The sequence below is a fragment of the Oryx dammah genome, unplaced genomic scaffold, assembly GCF_014754425.2.
Source record: "Oryx dammah isolate SB20612 unplaced genomic scaffold, SCBI_Odam_1.1 HiC_scaffold_15, whole genome shotgun sequence".
NCBI classification, from domain to species: Eukaryota; Metazoa; Chordata; class Mammalia; order Artiodactyla; family Bovidae; genus Oryx; species Oryx dammah.
Window position 1 is genome coordinate 38,779,884 of NW_024070199.1, and position 18,034 is coordinate 38,797,917.

An 18,034-nucleotide genomic window follows, 5' to 3' on the forward strand; every position below is an offset into this window, starting at 1 on the left:
CCAGGGTCAGAGGAGCCCTGGAAAATGTCTCCTGTAAAGGGGGCTCCACCTCAAGATCTGACCCCACTGGGGGTTTGTGGGGGGAGCAGTGGTGGGTCAGAAGGTCCCCTGGTTTGGGGTGGGGAGCAGCTGCTTCCCTGTCCTGCTGAAGCTGGTATTGCTCCCTGGCCTGCTCAGTGCTTCTCCAGGTAGCTGGGCCTCCTCGGGGCCCAGGTCAGAGCAGGGGGTGGGGGAAGGAGGGCCAGGGTGGGGCCTTGGGCTCTTCTGCCCACTGTCACCCTCAGCCCCTGGGCCATCTCTGACCGTGTCTTCTCTCTCTCTCCTCCCTGTGCCTGCCCCCGTTTCCTCTCTGCCGCCCCTTAGCTCTTTTGCCGTGTCTACTTCCTGTCTTCTGGCCCTGCTCCGGCCCCAGCGCCCTGGGGGGAGCGAGGCCATGTGCCCATGGTACGTGTCTGGACCAAGCCCTCTCCCCGCTGCCTCCTTTCTGCCTTCCCTGTCCACCTCCTCGCGTCCCTCCCGCTTCTCTGCGACTCCCCGCCGAGGCTCGCCCAGCCCCTCTGAGCTCAGCCCACCCTTCCCCAGCAGGTCCAGCCAGAGCTTTGGGACCACTCAGCTCCGACAGTCCCCTGTGACCACTGGGGTGCTGGGCCCACAGCCCTCTCTGCTGCTGGGTGCGTGCCGGGGGTGGGTTTGGAGGGGGTCGGACGGGGAGCAGTGGGTGTGTCCTGGGCGGGGAGCTGTGCTGACCCCTCCGGCTCATACAGCCTCTGGTTTCCTCAGGTACCACTGGCCCGACCCGCTCAGCCCCCGCTCCAGCGCTCCGCACCTTGGACCTCTGCTCTACCCACCCCTGCCCGGTCATTTGCTGCTCCTCGCCCAGCCCCACCCCCTCCACCGACCCTGGTCCGGGCCCCAGCTTTAATCCTGGTCGTGGTCTCAGCCCTAGTCCCAGCCCCTCCACCAACCGCTCAGGTATGGCTCGCCTGGGGCCCAGGGTTTGGCTTGAGGGGTTTTTACGTGAGGCCTAAGAAAGGCCCCAAGGACCCATTAGCAGGAGGGTTTGATCTCCCGGAGCCCAAATAAGGTTCTGGAAAAAGATTGAGACCAAGAGACAGAAGGGAGTGACCTGGAGCCCCGTGGGGCCCTTGAGACAGCTGGATAGGAGGCTGCCCCCGCCCTCCTCTCAGCCTGGGCCTGTCTCTCTCCACAGGCCCCAGCCAGATGGCCCTGCTGCCGGTCACCAATATCAGAGCCAAGTCCTGGGGCCTGTCAGCCAATGGCATTGGCTACTTCAAGCATCCAAAGAGCTCGAACCCCGTGGCCAGCCCTGTGGTCCCCTTCCCTGGGGGCCAGGGCAAAGCCAAGAACGGCCCCAGCCTCGGTCTCCATGGCCGGGGCCGCCGAGCGGTTCCCAAGCCTGGCCTGAGCCCTGCTCAGCCCACGCAGGCCCGGAGCCAGTCAGGTACCTGCCCGACCCTCTGCCCAGTTCAGCCCTGCAAGGCTGGGCCCATTTCAGCCCATCACCAGACTCCCTGGGTGCAGAGTTGTCAGTCCTCATTCACTGAGTGTGACTGAGCCCCGGGAATCAGGCCACGCTGAGTCTGTAGCCTTGTATCGATGGCCTTGGTTAATCCTCAGAACCCTCCTGTGAGAACAGAATCGTCCCCATTGTTCACACGAGGAGATGGAAACTTGGGTGAAGTGACTTCCTAGGATCATACAGTCTGTTAGCGGCAGAGATGGAATTTGATCCCGTGTCTGCCTGGCTCCTTCTGTGTCACCCTGCTAGGGCAAGGAGGGTGCTGTGGTCCCCCCCAGTTTTCCAAACCTCAAACTTTTGGTTTTAGCAAAGCTAGAGAACCCTTTACTGTATTCATTTTCAAACTGGGTGTCTCCGAACTTCCCCCACCCTCCACCCCAGGCTGCCTAGGAGGTGGAAGGGGAGGCTGAGAACCTTTCTGGTTTCAACCAGGCACCTCTGGCTCTAGGTACTGAGCCTCCTCATCAACTTTCATTTGATGGGTTTTGTGGCTTCAAGAAAAAAAAAAAAAGCTTTGAAACTGCTTTGCTGAGATTGAAGTTCAAAGTGATGGGGAAACCCCACGAGGTAGATGCTTGCCAGGCACCATTTCCTGGGTCCCTGCTCTATGGCTGGCTCTGTACAGGGCACCTGGGGTGATGGAGACAGGTGAGCCCTGCCCCCGAGGGCTTACAGACACGAACAGCAGTGTGGTGAGGCTCCCCTCACCTGTCCTGAGGGGACACAGAGGCGGCTTGGCGACTGGGGTGGGGATTCATCAGGGGAGGTGTCCCTGAAGGAGGTGACATGGAAGTTGAGTCTCTGAAGGACAGCAGGGCCCTGACTTGTGTGTGGGAATACTCCTACCATGGCTGATTTCAAGCTACCAACTTGACATCCCTGAGCCCCAAGTTGGGGAGAAATGTGTGCAGTCAGGAGCAGAGTTCTAAAGAGTGGGCTCCTGGATGCTCCTGGCAGGGGGTGTGGAAGACCCATCCCTGCTCCTGGGTGTTCTGGGTCCGTCAGGGAGGCAGACCTCGGTCTCATGGGAACTGGGGAGTCTTGGGGCTGCTGGGGAAGGTGGTGATGTGACCTCAGTCTAAGTGGGAGCTGGAAAGAATAACCTGAAGTTTATTCATGCTAAAGTGTGAATGACTGATCCAAGTCAGACAAGGGAAGATGTGACTCCTCCTCATTTGTGTCCTGACTTGTCACCCTCCTTCCTGCCCCAACGGCCTCTCTCCTTGCAGACCCAGTGCCATTCCTGACCTCCATCCAGGTGCTGGAGAATTCGATGCCCATTACTTCCCAGTACTGCGCTTCAGAGGATGCCTGCAGGTGGGTTTGGCTGCCTCCCTACACCCCCACCAGGACAGGTTCCTTCGGGTGACATGAGGCCAGAGGGACAAGATCTTGCTCCCCCCAGGGAGGAAGTTCCCTCACAAGGCGGGGCAGCCCCTTCCAGGCCCTCGAAGGGCTCCCCTCTGGTCTGGGGGCTGAGGAATTGATGGGCATTAGGGGTGGGATGGCAGGGTGCCCTTGGGCTGAGGAGCCAGCTTGGCCCTTTCAGGCCTGGAAACGTCACCTATCACATCCCTGTTAGCAGTGGCACCCCGCTGCACCTCCGCCTGACCCTGCAGATGAAGTGAGTGCCCGCGTGGGGGATGGGGGCGTGGGGGTCCCGGTGACCTGGGGGAGGAGGGGGGCAGCTGAGGGGGCTGCTGGCTCTCCTGCCCGCTCCGTGCTTCACTGGCTGTGTGACCCAGCAGTCTCCGGGCCTCAGTTCCTCATCTGTGAAATGGGCTGTGAAGAGCTTGTGGGACAGGGGATGGGAAGGGGTTTGTAGCCATCGAGGACCTTGATGGCCGCGCCTCGTCGACTGGCCGAGAGGATTCAGTGGCTGCTTTCTGTGGGGAGAGGGAGGCCGAGTGGAGGGCTGGCTGGGAAGGGGCTGGGGTGGAGGAGCTCGGAACCCCAATTCCCTGCTGACTGGGCCTTCCCCAGCTCCTCGTCCCCCGTGTCCGTGGTGCTGTGCAGCCTGATGTCAAAGGAGGAGCCGTGTGAAGAGGGGCGATTTCTACAGAGCCTTCACGCCCACCAGGACACTCAGGTAGGAGGTGGCTCCAGCCAGCCTGGAGCTTCCTCTCCCCGGCACAACTGAGCCCCCAAGTAAGCGAGGAGCGGGAGCCAGGGTTAGAGCAAAGGCATCTCCACAAGGGACCCTTTGGGACCTGGGCCTCTGTGCCCCAGGGAGGGGGTGTGCATGCACCCCTCCATGGCGAGTGTCTCCTGGCCCTGCCCTGCCCAAGGCCTAGCCTGGGGTGAGCACAATGGAGGAGACAGAGGGCGTCCTGGGAGCCCGGCAGGGAGAGCTGACCTTGTCGGGTCGCAGGGTCAGGGCGCCTGCCTGCAGGTCATGCTTGATTAAGACGAGACCTGAAGGACGATGTGGGATCAGCCAGGGAAAGGAAAGGGGACAGTGTCCCAGGAGTCGGGGAACAGCGTGTACAGCAGCCGGGCCACCAGGGCGGGCATGGCGTGCCGGCAGAGTTGGAAGCACGGCGAGGGTCGTGCCTCAGAGGAGCTGGGAAGGAGGCTGGACCTCAGGCTTGGAGGAGAGGGGGGTGACTCGGTCCCATCTGTGACTTTGGAAGGTCTTGGGCTGCGTGGAGGGGGCTGCCTCGTGGTCTGGGAACCAGGCGGCTGGGACCCGGTCACCGTCCAGCTCCTCTCTGGCCACATGATGCTCAGCACAAGTTAAGGCAGTTTCTCCTCACCGACTCATGTGTTTATTCAATCAATATTTCTCGGGGCCTCCCCTGTCCCCGGCCCTGGGCTGGGCCCAGCTGAGGGGAGCCAGAGATGGGGTAAAAAATGACCTCGCGTTCCAAGAACGCAGTCCCTCACCAATGAGAAAAGAGGTGCAGAAGTAGCTGGCATAGAGGATGGAGTGCTGAGAGCCCTAAAGAGGCTCAGGCCCCAGGGCCCGGCAGACAGGGGAGAGCAGAGACGGGTGAGCCCCAGCTTGGAGTTTAGGCAGATAACAGCAGTGTCCTCATCCATAAGCAGCACCTCCTCAGCGGCGTGTAGCCAGGATGAGCTTAGTGAGACACTTCCATGGGCCCGGAGCACAGTGGTGAGAGGGAGGGCAGTGAGACAGGAGGCTGGGGGCCTTCAGTGCAAGGCAGAGAATGCAGATGGTGGCCCCTGCTGCTCCCAAAGCAGAACTTGTGCCCTCCAGCCTCTCCTGATTTCTGCTTCTCCCCTCTTGTGGCTCAGTTGGTAAAGAATCCGCCTGCAATGTGGGAGGCCTGGGTTTGATCCCTGGGTTGGGAAGATCCCCTGGAGAAGGGAAAGGCTTCCCACTCCAGTATTCTGGCCTGGATAATCCCTTGGACTGTATAGTCCATGGAGTCACAGAGTCGGATACCACTGAGCGACTTGCACTTTCCTTTGTAAAACCTGCTAGAGAGCCCGGGGCTGCGATGGCCCTGGCGAAGGATGCAGGTTGGGACCAGGTGGGGGTGGGGGGCTGTGCCGCTGTCCTGACCCCTCTCCCCCTCCCTCCCCAGGGCACCTCCCACCAGTGGCCAGTAACCATCCTGTCCTTCCGCAGATTCACCTACCACTTCCGGGTGGCATTGCTGGTGAGCAGGGCACCCCGCCTCCCCGACACATTCAGTGTGGGGCTTGGGGGAGAAGTGGGCGGGGGGCGTTGAAAAGCGCATGGTGGGACCTGGGGCAGAGTCAGCCGATGATGTCAGCAGGGGGACTGCCTCCCGCCCAACCCTGGAGCCACTTCTCGGGTTCCCCCTGCCCTTCCACCCAGGGTCAGGCCAACTGCAGCGCAGAGGCCCCAGTCCAGCCGGCCACGGACTACTACTTCCACTTCTACCGCCTGTGTGACTGAGCTGCCCTCTGGAGGCAGTGCCACACCAGGGCCCGGGGGTTCCCGGGCGCCCCTGCCACACTGGATGCAATGGTGTTACACTGGAGCCTGCTGCTGGCACTTCTTTGGAGACTGAGCCGGCCTGGCCCTCCCCATGCCTGGTGAAACTGGAAGTCCTCACACTGGAGCTGCTGTTCCCGCTGGCGGCACCCCCACACCACGGACAGAGCTGGAGAGACCTGCTGGGCCCAATTCACGTCCATCCAGACATGGCCGATGCAGGCCTGGTGATGTCAGGTGCCCCAGAGGCGGGGAAAGCTGTGACTCTGTCCAGAGCCCACCCTCCCCGCCTCCCCTTCTGCCACTGGGAGCCGTCCCTCTTTGGGGAGAGGACCTGTCCACCTTTGGTGCTGGCGGGGACTTGGCACGAGCCCTCAGAGACCTGGCCGAGTCAAGAGTCGGTGGAGGGAGGACAGCCCTCTCTCAAAGCTGCTCCCTGGGGAGGGTTAGGGAGCAGACGTTTTAGGGTTTGACTGTTACTGGACTCAGACTTCTAAGCTTTAAGCGTGGCCCAGGAGGTCTCTTCTCCCTGGAAGAGCTTGGCTCCAAGAGTTCCCAGGGCAGCTGAAGCCAGCCCTGGATGGGCTGGCGATTGACCATGTGCCTTCTATACACTCAGTGCCTGGCTGAACCAGGGGCGGGGCTGGTGGGCCAGGTAAGCCTTGGCTCCTAGAACCTGGAGTATCCCAAAGGGAAGTTCCCTGTGCAGCCACACAGCCTGGGCTCCAGGGAGCTTCCACTGGTCTCTGAGCAGAGGAGCAGGAATCCCTGCAAGGCAGCAGGCTGGTCTTGGCTGGTGGATGAAAATAGCTTTTGCTGTTATTAATGAAGTAATTACTAAAATGCACTTAAACCAAGGCAGGAGTAGAATGGAGATGGAGAGTCCCGAATGGGCTACAGATCTGGCGGACTCTTGAAAGGCAGGGCCCTGGCTCTGATCCGTCCCTGGGAGCCTTGAGACACCCTCCCCACTCCGACCAACAGAACAGGCCTCTCCCTGCTCTCCTGTCTGCTGGTGGCCTCACCTTCCCAGGTCAAGGGCCCCATGCTGGGCTCGGCCTGCCAGGCTGGGGGCCCTGTGCTCAGCAGTAGGCCCCAGTTCTGCCCATCCTCTCTGGAGCAGAGCAGTGGTTTTGGGTTACTGAAGTCTTATCTCAAGTGCCAACGTTAACCTTTCTTAGTGGGTATCTAGAGCCTTCTGAGGCCACAGCCAGGCTCATGGAAGGACTGGAAATCACTGCAGTGTCTGCCGAGGGTTCAGAAATGTGGATGGAACTGCCGTCCTCGCCTGGTGATGTTCTGCCGCCTCTTTGGGAGCCAGGCCTCGCCCCTCCTGCCTCTCGTTCTCAGCTTTGAGTGGGAGCCTTTCAGGGGAGACCTGAATCCTAAAGAAGCCTAGGAACCATGGGCCCCGTTCTGCTACAGACACATGCACTTGTCCACACTGGCGAGATGGGGGGTAGCCAGGATACTGCACCTCCCAGCTCCTCCACAGTGGGATTCCACGCCCTTCTGACATAGGAATTAGACGTTTCCCCACACCACTGCTTCCCTGGTAGCTCAGCTGGTAAAGAATCCGCCTGCAATGCAGGAGACCCCCCAGTTCGATTCCTGGATCAGGAAGGTCCTGGGAAAGGGATAGCTACCCACTCTGGTATTCTTGGGCTTCCCTGGCGGCTCAGCTAGTAAAGAATCCACCTGCAATGTGGGAGACCTGGGTTCAATCCCTGGGTTTGGAAGATGCCCTGGAGAAGGGAATGGCTACCCACCCCAGGATTCTGGCCTGGAGAATTCCTTGGACTGTATAGTCCATGGGATCAGTCGGGTACGACTGAGCAACTTTCAGTTCACCACACCACGCAGGTGGCTGAGCCTTACTTAGCACTACTGTTCTTCCCCCTACTGCGGGAACCCTCCCTAAATGCCATGAACCTGCCAAGCCTTGCCCCTTGTGGCAGGATTCTGGGGCTTCCTCAGTGGGGCTGCAGGTTTCTTGGACCACAGCCCCTTAACTGGAGTTAAAGTGCTAAAACTGGAAAGTGACCCTCCACTGCCCCCTGGAGCCACTTGGACACAGCATTGCCCCAATCTGGTTAGCAGCTGGCTGTTTCCATGCCTGGGGAGGGGGTCCTCTGTGTGGAGGCTGGGGCCAAGTGGGGCTCCAAGCTGCTCAAGGTGGGGGGGTGGGCGGGGGGGTCAACGTTGGACCAAAGTTGCCTTAAGCCCAGGGAGGCAAAAGGGTTTCAGGAAAGGCTAGTGGGCCACCTGCTGGAGGCTGACAGCTGCCCAGCGGGTGCTACTGAGTGGGTGTCTTGGCTCTATCCCCTACCCGTGGTCCAGCAACCCACCCTCCCTTCCTCTCTCCCGTTTGGCATTTACCCCTGTAGCCATTGGGCTAATCTCCCCAAGCTTCAAGCTGTATATAGGGCCTCTCAATGCACAAGCGCCCCCGTCCACGTTCCAGCCTCCAAGAAAGCCTGCATGTGCATAGCGCACCCCCTCCCTCCCACATAACTGCCCCCCACCACCCTTCCCCTGAGCTCTGACTCGTATTTATCGTACCAACTCTGACTTGAGCGGGCAGAGGGAAGCGGCCCCAGGCCTGCTTGCTTCCTGTCCCCTGTTCTTTTCTGAAATAAATATACGTATATAAATAAATGTATAAATACTGCTTTGTATCTGAGCTTGCTTCCTGTCTTCTTGAAATTGTTCTGGGGCAGGGTGGGGGTGGGGGGAGGATGGGGTCATCTGTGGGGCTAGGACCATTGGAGCCCCTGAGCCTGATAGATGCTCTGTACCCCATTATCCCTCGTAGCTTCAGGCCTGAGAACGGGATGTGGTAGCCCCTCCCCTTAGCCACACCCCACGGACCTACTGGTGCCCGGCCTGGGTTAGAAGGAGCCACTTTAGGGACAAGCTGAGCCTTTCAAGGGTCCCTGGCTACTTAGAGGAGGGGACTGGCCCTGGGACAGACTTGACTGGTGTGGGTTCCTAAGGAAGTTTACTCTAGAAGCCGCAGAAGAGGGCAGGCTCAGTCTCTGCCTGTCCACAGGAAGCCCTCAATTCTAAGGATAAGACAGTCCCCACATTTCCCTCCTAGGCAGAGAGCAGGGCTTCCCAGCCACAGGAACCATCTGGGAGGCAGCAGAGACACAGGAAGGGGAGGAACTGGAGAACCATGGGTCCCAGCACCAGACAGGATGTCGCATCTGCCTTTATTGTAGCAACAGGTGGGACACTTCCAGCCACAGTAAAAAAAAAAAAAATTAATTTACAAAAGCAGGGATTCAGTGAAGCTGCCCGGTTGGAACCTGAAAGAAAAGGGTATCAGAATGAGAGCAGGGACCCATCTTTCCATCAGCTTCCCTCCACTAAGTGACTAGACATCAGTCAAAATTTATCTCAATGACTGAGAACGCTGAAACCGACTAAAATGGAACTCTTGGCAGCAAGTCCCGGATCCTGGCCCCCTGCCTGGCCACTTGCCGATGGCTCCCCAGCCCGTGTGTGATGTGTAAGAACACAGAGGTGGAACCACATGAAGCCTGCGCCCACAGCCTAAGGCAGTACATTCCAGTGCCAGACCCAGGTCAGACAATGTGGAGACCTCAGATCTGACACAGGTCCCACTTGGCTCAGATTCCCACCAGGGGACAGGGAAAGAAGTCCATGTGACTGGTGTCCTTGTCCTTTCTGCCCAGTTTGTCTCCATTAGCCAAGAGGTCACGCAGGCCCAAGGGCCCCCATGTGGGTGTGGGGAGGTTTCTCCAGCGTCCCACCCTGTCACCGCTCTTACCCTTGGGAGCTCATATGTAGATGCCGACCCAGAGCAGCAGGAAGAGGACTCCAAAGCCCATGAAGAGTGAGGCCACCAGGGAGATGAGGAGCTCTTTGTAGATATCCCGGGTGTACTTGGTGGATGTGACCTCATAACTGGCAGGGTGATTAAGGAGAAGCAAAGGGGTGGACTACGCAGGGCAGGGAACCCGGCCAGGGCATCTCTGGGAGAAAGGCATGGGCTGAGAGCTTTCCAGGAGGCTGGTCTGGCTCCGTGCAGCTGGGCAGAGGGGTCCAAGAGATGACCTAGACCCTGGCACGCCTACTGTTGGGGCCAGTGTGAGGAAAGCAGGAGAGACTCCATCTTGAAGCCTGTCATCCATCTTAAAGACAGGACGCAAACCCTGCCCAAGAAGTGAGGAAACCACTGCTAGTGTAAACCCGGTCTGGAGACTTCCCTCCCCACAGACAGCACACGGAGATGACAGTTAGGTCAGGCTACCCCTGTTAGATTAACCATGGAGACATCCCCCCTTGATGTATATTCATTGTCTGCCTCCCCTCCCACCAACCTTAATTGTTTGTTCTCCTAGCACCTACTTGTAAAAATCATGTACAACAAAGGGATTGCTAACATGTAACCAGCCGAGTAGTGGGGGGGGGCGGGCGGGTATAAAGCTGGGGCTCTCAGAAACATCAGGGTCCTTGCTGGGAACTGATTCCCCTTGAACCTGCTGGAGTGATAAACTGCACTCCACTGTCTGAGTGTCCTCCAAGGTGTGCTTTGCAACTCCAGATCCCACAACACCCTTCAACCACCCAAGGTCACATAGCTAATGAGCAGCAAAGCTGGGACTAGCCCTCTGATCGCCTGACACCTGAGTATATCACTCCTGTAACACTTTTCAACTTCAAGTCCCTGTGCCCAGCCTCCAGTCCAGCCAGGACCTCTGCTCACTATGAAACCTGACGAGCAAAAACTAAGCTCACCTGCACTTGGAAAATTCTAAGGCCACAGCCCGACTCTGGATGTCAATGGCCCTTAGCCCTTCACTTGCTGACTGTCCTGCTTCCCCACGCCAGAACAAAAGTGGCTGGGTGCATGCACCCAGTGTAGTTCCCCACTCCAGCTCCCACATCACTAACTCTGGCCCACTGGCTGCTCAATCAAAGGATACACGAAGAACCAGGCGGTGAAGAACATGCCAATGGCCAGCAGCACGACGGTCAGGTGGGGAAAGACAGCCGGGTTCACGGGGCTGGTGTATCTGCTCATGGCCTCAAGTTCCTAGGGGAAGGTGTGAGATCAGCGCCACCAAAGAATCCCAAGACTTCAACCTGGGAGGACTATGGGGTTATCGGAGCCTCATGCTGCTGTGACTGCAAGAAGCTTATTTCAGCCTGGGAGACAGGGACATCCTTCCTGGTTCCTTTGACAGAACCACTGTCAAATGATACCTTTTGGGAATGACGATTTTGATGACATCTTAAACTAAGGTGGCACTTTGTCTTTTCAGTAGGAGATGAGAAGGGCAGCTAGGAGTCAGAGGCTGAGACACACAAAGGGACTGATTAGCTACAGATCAACATTCTTGTTTTGGCTGCACCATGCAGTTTGTAGGGTTTTAGTTTCCTGACCAGGGAATCGAACCTGCGTTCCCTGCATTGAAAGTGCAGAGTCTTAACCAATCAACTGCCGGGGAAGTCTAGTCCTTAACATTGTCTGAGGCCACTGATCATCATGGGAAAAAAAAAAAAAAAACAACATGATGAAAGGTCTGGACTCTTTGCCTGGGACAAATCACATAAAAGAAAAAATCTGTGGGAGGGGTGAGTCCCTTCACTGGCACCTGAAACTATCATAACATTTTTCTTTAATTGGTTATACCCCAAAACAAAATAAAGTGCTTTTTTTTTTTTTTAAAGAAAAAGTTTGCTTATGATTTTAGGAGCTTTATGAACCCATATCTGTAGACACCAAGCTCAGAATCCCCACTGAAAGGCAGACTCTGAACTGGTACCCAGGCCTCAACTTCTAATTCTCTATTCTTCCCACTACACAATTAAGGAATCTTCGGATCTGCAAACAAAAGATGTAAGTCAAAATTCTGACTCTATTAAATACCATGAATCTCTGTAAGTGATTATAACATCTCTCTCACAAGGTTGATGTATGATTTAAGACAAACGTCATAGCATCTAACTCACTGCCTGGCATAGAGTAGTTGCTCAATAGGTGTTTGTTTCTTTCCCAAGGTTATAGGGAAGATCATGAGCTAATGCTTGTGAAAGAGGGCTGAAAAAGTAAAGTTCCGTACAAATGTTAATTTCCATTGTCACCCAGCAGCCAATGTTTAAATCCAGAACATAACAACTCTAGACAAGTAAACTGAGCCCATTGTTCTAAGAGACACTGGAATTCAAATCAGTAAACATTTATGCCCCCCCATTAACGATAAAGACAATCGCTGCCATTGACTGAGCCTCCAATTGCAGGCCCCGTGTTTGGCAGTGGGAATACAAAGATGAATAGACATCATCCCAAGGCTAGAGGCACGTCAGATGGTGGTCACTAGGAGGCGTGGCAGATAACAAAGAAGTCCATGTCACGTGGCAAGAGGGCGGCACACAGGTTGTGGGGGCTCCCAGGACAGAGGGGGCAAGTGCCCGAGACAGTTGGAAGTGCTTCACCAAGAAGGTGACTTTTGCCCAGGGCCGGGTAGTATGAGTACGAGTTTCGCAGCAGGGAGAAACTTGTCAGATAGAGGTAACAGTCTGACCACAGGTAACAGAGCTAAATGCTGGAAGGTATTAAAAAAGGCACCCACACTCCTCATCCTTATAAATCGCGAGATCAGAAGCCCAGTGCGATCAAAACCTTACCTAAGGAGTCAGCCCCTTCCCCGCCCCTCAGTCCAAATCGAAGGATCCAGGATCCTCCCGCCCTCTAGACCTCGGGCACCTGACGCCTCTGTGAGAGAAAAAGGCACAGGACGGACCCCGGGGGTCCCCAGAGCCCTGTCCTGAACTTCCCTCAACCCTCTCACCATTTTGCCGGGCACAGGATAATCCGCCACTCCGCCACCGGAAGAACACGTAAGCAGGAGCAGGCGCGCTGTTCAACCGGAAGGGGAAATGCAGTCACGTGGGTGGCATTGTGGGGCTTGTAGTCCCATGGTTTCGGGTATGGCGGGATCTGAGGCCTTCGGGAGCCGGAGGTGGAGTAGGGGCAAGCAGTGGAGAAGGGTAGGGCCAGGTCGCAGAGCAGGTCCGTCCGCCCTGGCGGGACTGATTGCCGTGAGAGAAGCTGGCCGAGGGGGCTGGGGCCTGTACTACACTTCCCAGGAGGCTTTGCACCGCGGCAGGTCACGTGACGGGAGCGCGGGCTTTGGAAGGCGGTGAAGCGAGAGGGTACCGGAGACTGGTGCTGAGGCGGCTTCGGGGCAGAGGCGGTAGTCGGGCTGAGTTCTGTTCTGGGCCACCCGGGAGCATCCCAGAAGCCAGGTGAGAAGCTTGGGAAGCGTCTCTGAGAGCGTCGGGCCCGTTTTGCACCGGCTGTTGGGGAAGGCGGGCTGCTGCCGCCCGCGGGGCGGAGCGAGCGCGGGATTCAGACGGGCCCGCCACTTTTCAGCTGTGAGTCCGGGCCCAGTCCCTTAATCTCTGAGCCTCTTTCTTCATTTGTAGAAAGAGGGTAACTCCCACCTCATGAGGTCGGTGTGCATTGTGACTGAGCTCCTGGAGGAGATACTTTTTTGACCTGCACTTGCATATCCCTTTCCTCCCTGTCTTTGACGGACGCAGTGGGAGGATGTCCAGCTGATGAGGCATTGTGCCCTCTTTCTAGCAAAGCCGGTAGCTTGAGGCACGAACCAAAGGTTCGAGTGGGTTCTACTGGAGGAACGTTTATGAACACCTAATGTTTGCCAGAGGTTTTCGTTTGATATCTCAGTTAACCCTGGCAGTAATTCTGCAAGGCAGGCATGGTTATTATCTTACTTGGTAGATGAGAAAACCAATCCTAAATGGCTTAGTAATGTCACACGCTAAATGACTTAGTGATCACTGTTACCCAGGTGGTAAATAATGGTGCCTAGATTCAAGGCCACTGCCATTCACAGAGGAACTAAGACGAGATAGACCTTGAAGAAAAGGTCTGCAGAATGGTGGGAGGAGAGTATAGCTGAGCAGAAGTGAGACAGGGCAGTCTTATCCCAGCCTTTGTCTTAGGTTCCCAGACTGTAAAGGTAAGTTAGCATGTTGGACACACCACCAATGGATACATGATGACTTTAAGGGGCACCCCCAAAATCCTTTTTTAAAAAATATTTTTTGGCGGCTGTGGCGCATGTGGGATTTTAGTTCCCCAACCAGAAATCAAACCTGTGCCCTCTGCACTGGGAGCACAAAATCTTAACGATTGGACTTCCAGGGAAGTTCCCCCAAATCCTTTTGAATATTCATGCATTTAACATGTAGTAAAATACAACTGATAAAGCACAGGTATTATTACTTAAGATGAAATCCGTTTTCCAATTTAGTTTTTAGAAAATGGTGTCCATGTAAAGAAAATTTTAAGTGAATGAAAGTATAGGTTTTCATGGGAAGTTGCACAGAATTGTGAGGGTGTTTTAAGCCTGACTGACGTTTGGAAAATACTGTCCTAGGAGGTATTTTGTTAAGGAGTCTGAACCACAGAACTGTGGTACTGGGCTAAGTGACTGTAGCATCTCTGGATCAGGACTCGGGGTGGAGAAGGAGCTGTGGAGTTCACATTTCAGACTTAGTGCTGGAGAGAAAATACAAAGGGAAGGACTTAAAACAGCATGACAGAAGTAGAAACTCTTTGAAGTGCTGAGCAGATGCTGAAGAGAGATTAGAGAAGTGTTGTGAAAACCACATTACTTTCACACAGATGTTATTCCTGCCAGTTCTTCAAAGCTGCTATGTTGCCCAGAGAAACAGAATAAACAGGATCTAGAATATGGATATATGGGAAGACTGACTTTAATGAATTGGTTTAGGTGATTGTAGGTGTTGGAAAGCTGAAAATTGTAGGTCAGGTCTGTAGGTAGGAGTTGATGACTGGTCTTGGGGCAGGATTTCTCTGTGAAACCCATTTTTGTGCTTACGGCCTTTCAGCTGATTTGATGAGCTGATTTGATGAGCTGATTTTGATGAGCCCACATTGTGGGCTTCCCTGCTGGCTCAGATGATAAAGAATCTGCCTGCAATGCGGGAGCCCCAGGCTTGATCCCTTGGTCAGGAAGATCCCCTCTTGCCTGGAGAATTCCGTAGACACAGGAGTCTGGTGTTGCAAAGAGTCGGACACGACAGCGTGACTAACATTTTCACTTTGCCTCAATGTGGAATGAAGTCTCCTTTTCTTAAAGTCAGCTGATATAGATGTTAACCACATCCACAAAATACCTTCACAGCAACACCTGCATTAATGTTTGATTAAATAATTGGATATTGTGGCCTTGACAAATTGACACAGAACTAACCCTTAGAGCTGCTGAGAGGAGGTGAGCTTTAGGAGTGAGTTGGGAATAAAGATCCAAAGGAGGAACGAACGTGTTGTTCATGAATTGGCAAGAAGACAGATACTCCTAAGTTTGTTTACCACTTTAGACATTTGGTTGCCTTTTTATCTGTCTTGTCTCACCTTTGTGTAACCGGGATTTGCATGTCGTTCAGGAGGCAGTTCTGCCATCATTGTCCCTGGACTCCTCAAGCTGGCCCTGGCCTCCTCCTCTGGCCTTGCTGTAGCTCTTTTTGCATGCTAGCCCTGTTGCTGCCTTAGCCCCAAAACTTTTAAGTCCCTCAAGGACTTGAACATCTTATCTTATCCTCTCAGCATGTGGTTTAGTTCTTGATACTCAGGAATCCTTAGTATTAACTGAGTGGACTAGTGTTAATTGAATAGACTTTCTTGCTGTCATTTCTTGATGCCTTGGTGTTTGTTGTGCTAAATTTGTTTAGCTGAAGGCATGACGTTGATGACATAGTGCCCCTGGTAACCCTCCTGCATCCTTTAAGTACCTCCTTGCCTTACCCACCTTTCTTTTTTAGCGGTCCCTCCTGTATTGCTATGGGAATTCAAGGACTGGCCAAACTGATCGCTGACGTGGCCCCCAGTGCCATCCGGGAGAATGACATTAAGAGCTACTTTGGCCGCAAGGTGGCCATCGATGCCTCCATGAGCATTTATCAATTCCTGATAGCTGTTCGCCAAGGAGGGGACGTGCTGCAGAACGAGGAGGGGGAGACCACCAGCCACCTGATGGGCATGTTCTACCGCACCATCCGCATGATGGAGAATGGCATCAAGCCCGTGTACGTCTTCGATGGCAAGCCGCCGCAGCTCAAGTCTGGGGAGCTGGCCAAGCGCAGCGAGCGGCGGGCCGAGGCGGAGAAGCAGCTGCAGCAGGCTCAGGCCGCCGGGGCTGAGGCAGAGGTGGAAAAGTTTACGAAGCGGCTGGTGAAGGTCACCAAGCAACACAACGACGAGTGCAAGCACCTCCTGAGCCTCATGGGCATCCCGTACCTCGACGCGCCCAGTGAGGCGGAGGCTAGCTGTGCGGCCCTGGTGAAGGCCGGCAAAGTCTACGCTGCGGCCACAGAGGACATGGATTGCCTGACGTTCGGCAGCCCGGTGCTCATGCGGCACCTGACTGCCAGCGAGGCCAAGAAGCTGCCCATCCAGGAGTTCCACCTGAGCCGGATCCTGCAGGAGCTGGGCCTCAACCAGGAGCAGTTTGTGGATCTGTGCATCCTGCTGGGCAGTGACTACTGTGAGAGCATCCGGGGCATCGGGCCCAAGCGGGCCGTGGACCTCATCCAGAAGCACAAGAGCATCGAGGAGATTGTGCGGCGGCTGGACCCCAACAAGTACCCCGTGCCAGAAAACTGGCTCCACAAGGAGGCCCAACAGCTCTTCCTGGAGCCTGAGGTGTTGGACCCGGAGTCTGTGGAGCTCAAATGGAGCGAGCCCAATGAAGAAGAGCTCGTCAAGTTCATGTGTGGGGAGAAGCAGTTCTCCGAGGAGCGAATCCGCAGTGGGGTCAGGCGGCTGAGCAAGAGCCGCCAGGGCAGCACCCAGGGCCGCCTGGATGATTTCTTTAAGGTGACCGGCTCCCTCTCTTCCGCCAAGCGCAAGGAGCCAGAGCCCAAGGGAGCCGCTAAGAAGAAGGCAAAGACTGGGCCAGCAGGGAAGTTCAAAAGAGGAAAATAAAGGGGTTTCCCTTCACGATACCTCTGTGACCCCAAGATGTTTGCCTCTACCTGCTAGAGCTGGCGCTGGAGAAACCTTCATGGGGGTGGGGAGGGGCTTTCATTGCTTCCCTGGCACCACCCTGCTCAGTACTGCTTTTCCGTTTGTTACTTGATCTCATGGCAGGAACACCACAGAGGTACGTCATTGTCTTCTTTTTTAGCTCAGGAAAGTATGTCAGGCTCTAGCTGCCTCTCAGGCAATTTAATGGACACTGAATCCATTGTTACATGAAAGCAACAAGTTTTGAAGAAGAGAGGGAGATAAATGGTGGAGATGAAAGACTGGGGATGATTTCCTGCCTGGTCAACCTGGTGGCTAGTGGGAGGTGACCGTGGAACCAGACTGCTGCTCTCTGGCTCAGCCTTGACCCTCCCTAAAGAGTAGCCATCAGGGAGATCCATTGTCTTAAACAGATGGGAAGAGCTGCTGAGAAGCAAGATAGGCAGAGAGCCAGAGTCCCTGGGGTTGGCAACAAGGGTTTGATTATTGGCTTTGTATCCTGGGGTGGGTAGAAACTTGAACTTGCTATGAAATTTTATACAGTGGTAATTCATAGGCATAAGGTGGTGGAGTGGCTCTCAAGGCCTTCCTGAAGCATTTGAGTTGAAACTTTGGGATAAGATGCTGTTTTCACGTGCTGTTTTTTTAAGGTATGAGAAGAAAAGATTCAATAAAATTATAAAAAGTAACCAGAATGTCCTGTTCTTTGAGAACATTTGAAGACATCTCAAGTGCCCCAGGCATCAAGCAATATAAAATGTTCTTTTCACTCCAAGGTAACATATTAGAATTGCACATTATTAACAGCTGATTTGAGAGTGGCCAGAAGATGGCACCATGCTCCACAGGATGGCCAAGGCAGCGTTGGAGGTCCTTTAGCCATGAAGCTTGGTTTACCTTGCTGGGAAAGGAGCTTTAATAAATTGAATGAATTTCTAGTTTTGCACCTACTGTGTGAGATAAAGGAACTCCTTTGAGAAATCCTCACAATTTAGGTCAACTACATCATAGCATCCAGGCATTTACTTTACCACTTTATCACTTTCTTATTGCCTCTGTGACTTAAATTTCAGGTTACTCTTCTTCTTACAGTTGGAATGTTGTGGTGGTTTTTCTTTTTTACCAACATAACTTTTATCAGTAAAACATACCCTCAGTAAAACAACATTGTAATTCAGTTATACTTGAATAACAATTTTTTAAAAACAATTAGCACAACATTGTAATTTAAAGTAAATGAATCAAAAAATATATATCTGGATAGGTGTGATGTGATATCTATTGTGATTTTGATTTGCACTTCTCCCATGATTAGTGAGGTTGAGAACATTTTCATCTATCGCTTCATCATTTTTACTTAATTTTGGGGAGATATCCGTTCAGTTATTTGGTCCATTATTAAACTGGATTATTAGCCCTTTTTTGGAACTTGATTTATAGTTATTTCTTAGTCCTTTTTTGGTCATATGGTTTTAAAATTTTCTTCCCATTCTGTATGACTGTTGAAGAGACT

General features: G+C 54.3%; 3 protein-coding genes across 3 annotated transcripts in view; 2 read left to right on the forward strand and 1 right to left on the reverse strand.

Annotated features, from left to right (window-relative positions):
• Window positions 1-8,151, forward strand: part of MYRF (myelin regulatory factor) — a 34,748-nt gene extending 26,597 nt beyond the window's left edge. The window contains exons 19-27 of the mRNA XM_040255991.1: window positions 364-444; window positions 586-671; window positions 781-972; window positions 1,211-1,462; window positions 2,770-2,857; window positions 3,090-3,164; window positions 3,524-3,629; window positions 5,092-5,166; window positions 5,349-8,151. Coding sequence (XP_040111925.1) covers window positions 364-444; window positions 586-671; window positions 781-972; window positions 1,211-1,462; window positions 2,770-2,857; window positions 3,090-3,164; window positions 3,524-3,629; window positions 5,092-5,166; window positions 5,349-5,429 — 1,036 coding nt within the window. The 3' untranslated portion in view covers window positions 5,430-8,151. The remainder of the gene's footprint in view (window positions 1-363; window positions 445-585; window positions 672-780; window positions 973-1,210; window positions 1,463-2,769; window positions 2,858-3,089; window positions 3,165-3,523; window positions 3,630-5,091; window positions 5,167-5,348) is intronic.
• A 515-nt stretch (window positions 8,152-8,666) lies between these two features.
• Window positions 8,667-12,380, reverse strand: TMEM258 (transmembrane protein 258). The gene is made up of 4 exons (XM_040255990.1): window positions 12,293-12,380; window positions 10,424-10,533; window positions 9,265-9,401; window positions 8,667-8,779 (listed from the first exon to the last, which is right to left on the reverse strand). The coding sequence occupies exons 1-3, from the start codon at window positions 12,293-12,295 to the stop codon at window positions 9,275-9,277; spliced, it is 240 nt and encodes a 79-aa protein (XP_040111924.1). The 5' UTR covers window positions 12,296-12,380; the 3' UTR covers window positions 8,667-8,779; window positions 9,265-9,274.
• An 86-nt stretch (window positions 12,381-12,466) lies between these two features.
• Window positions 12,467-17,698, forward strand: FEN1 (flap structure-specific endonuclease 1). The gene is made up of 2 exons (XM_040255988.1): window positions 12,467-12,749; window positions 15,318-17,698. The coding sequence occupies exon 2, from the start codon at window positions 15,337-15,339 to the stop codon at window positions 16,477-16,479; it is 1,143 nt and encodes a 380-aa protein (XP_040111922.1). The 5' UTR covers window positions 12,467-12,749; window positions 15,318-15,336; the 3' UTR covers window positions 16,480-17,698.
• Window positions 17,699-18,034: the final 336 nt, after the last annotated feature.

Bases quoted from the DNA above. Each gene is read 5' to 3' on its own strand.
- FEN1 (XM_040255988.1), top strand. From the start codon at position 15,337: ATGGGAATTCAAGGACTGGCCAAACTGATCGCTGACGTGGCCCCCAGT.
- TMEM258 (XM_040255990.1), bottom strand. The intron at 9,402-10,423 runs GTATCCTTTGAT...TCACCCTGCCAG, and splicing joins TTCACCGCCTGGTTCTTCGT to TTATGAGGTCACATCCACCA.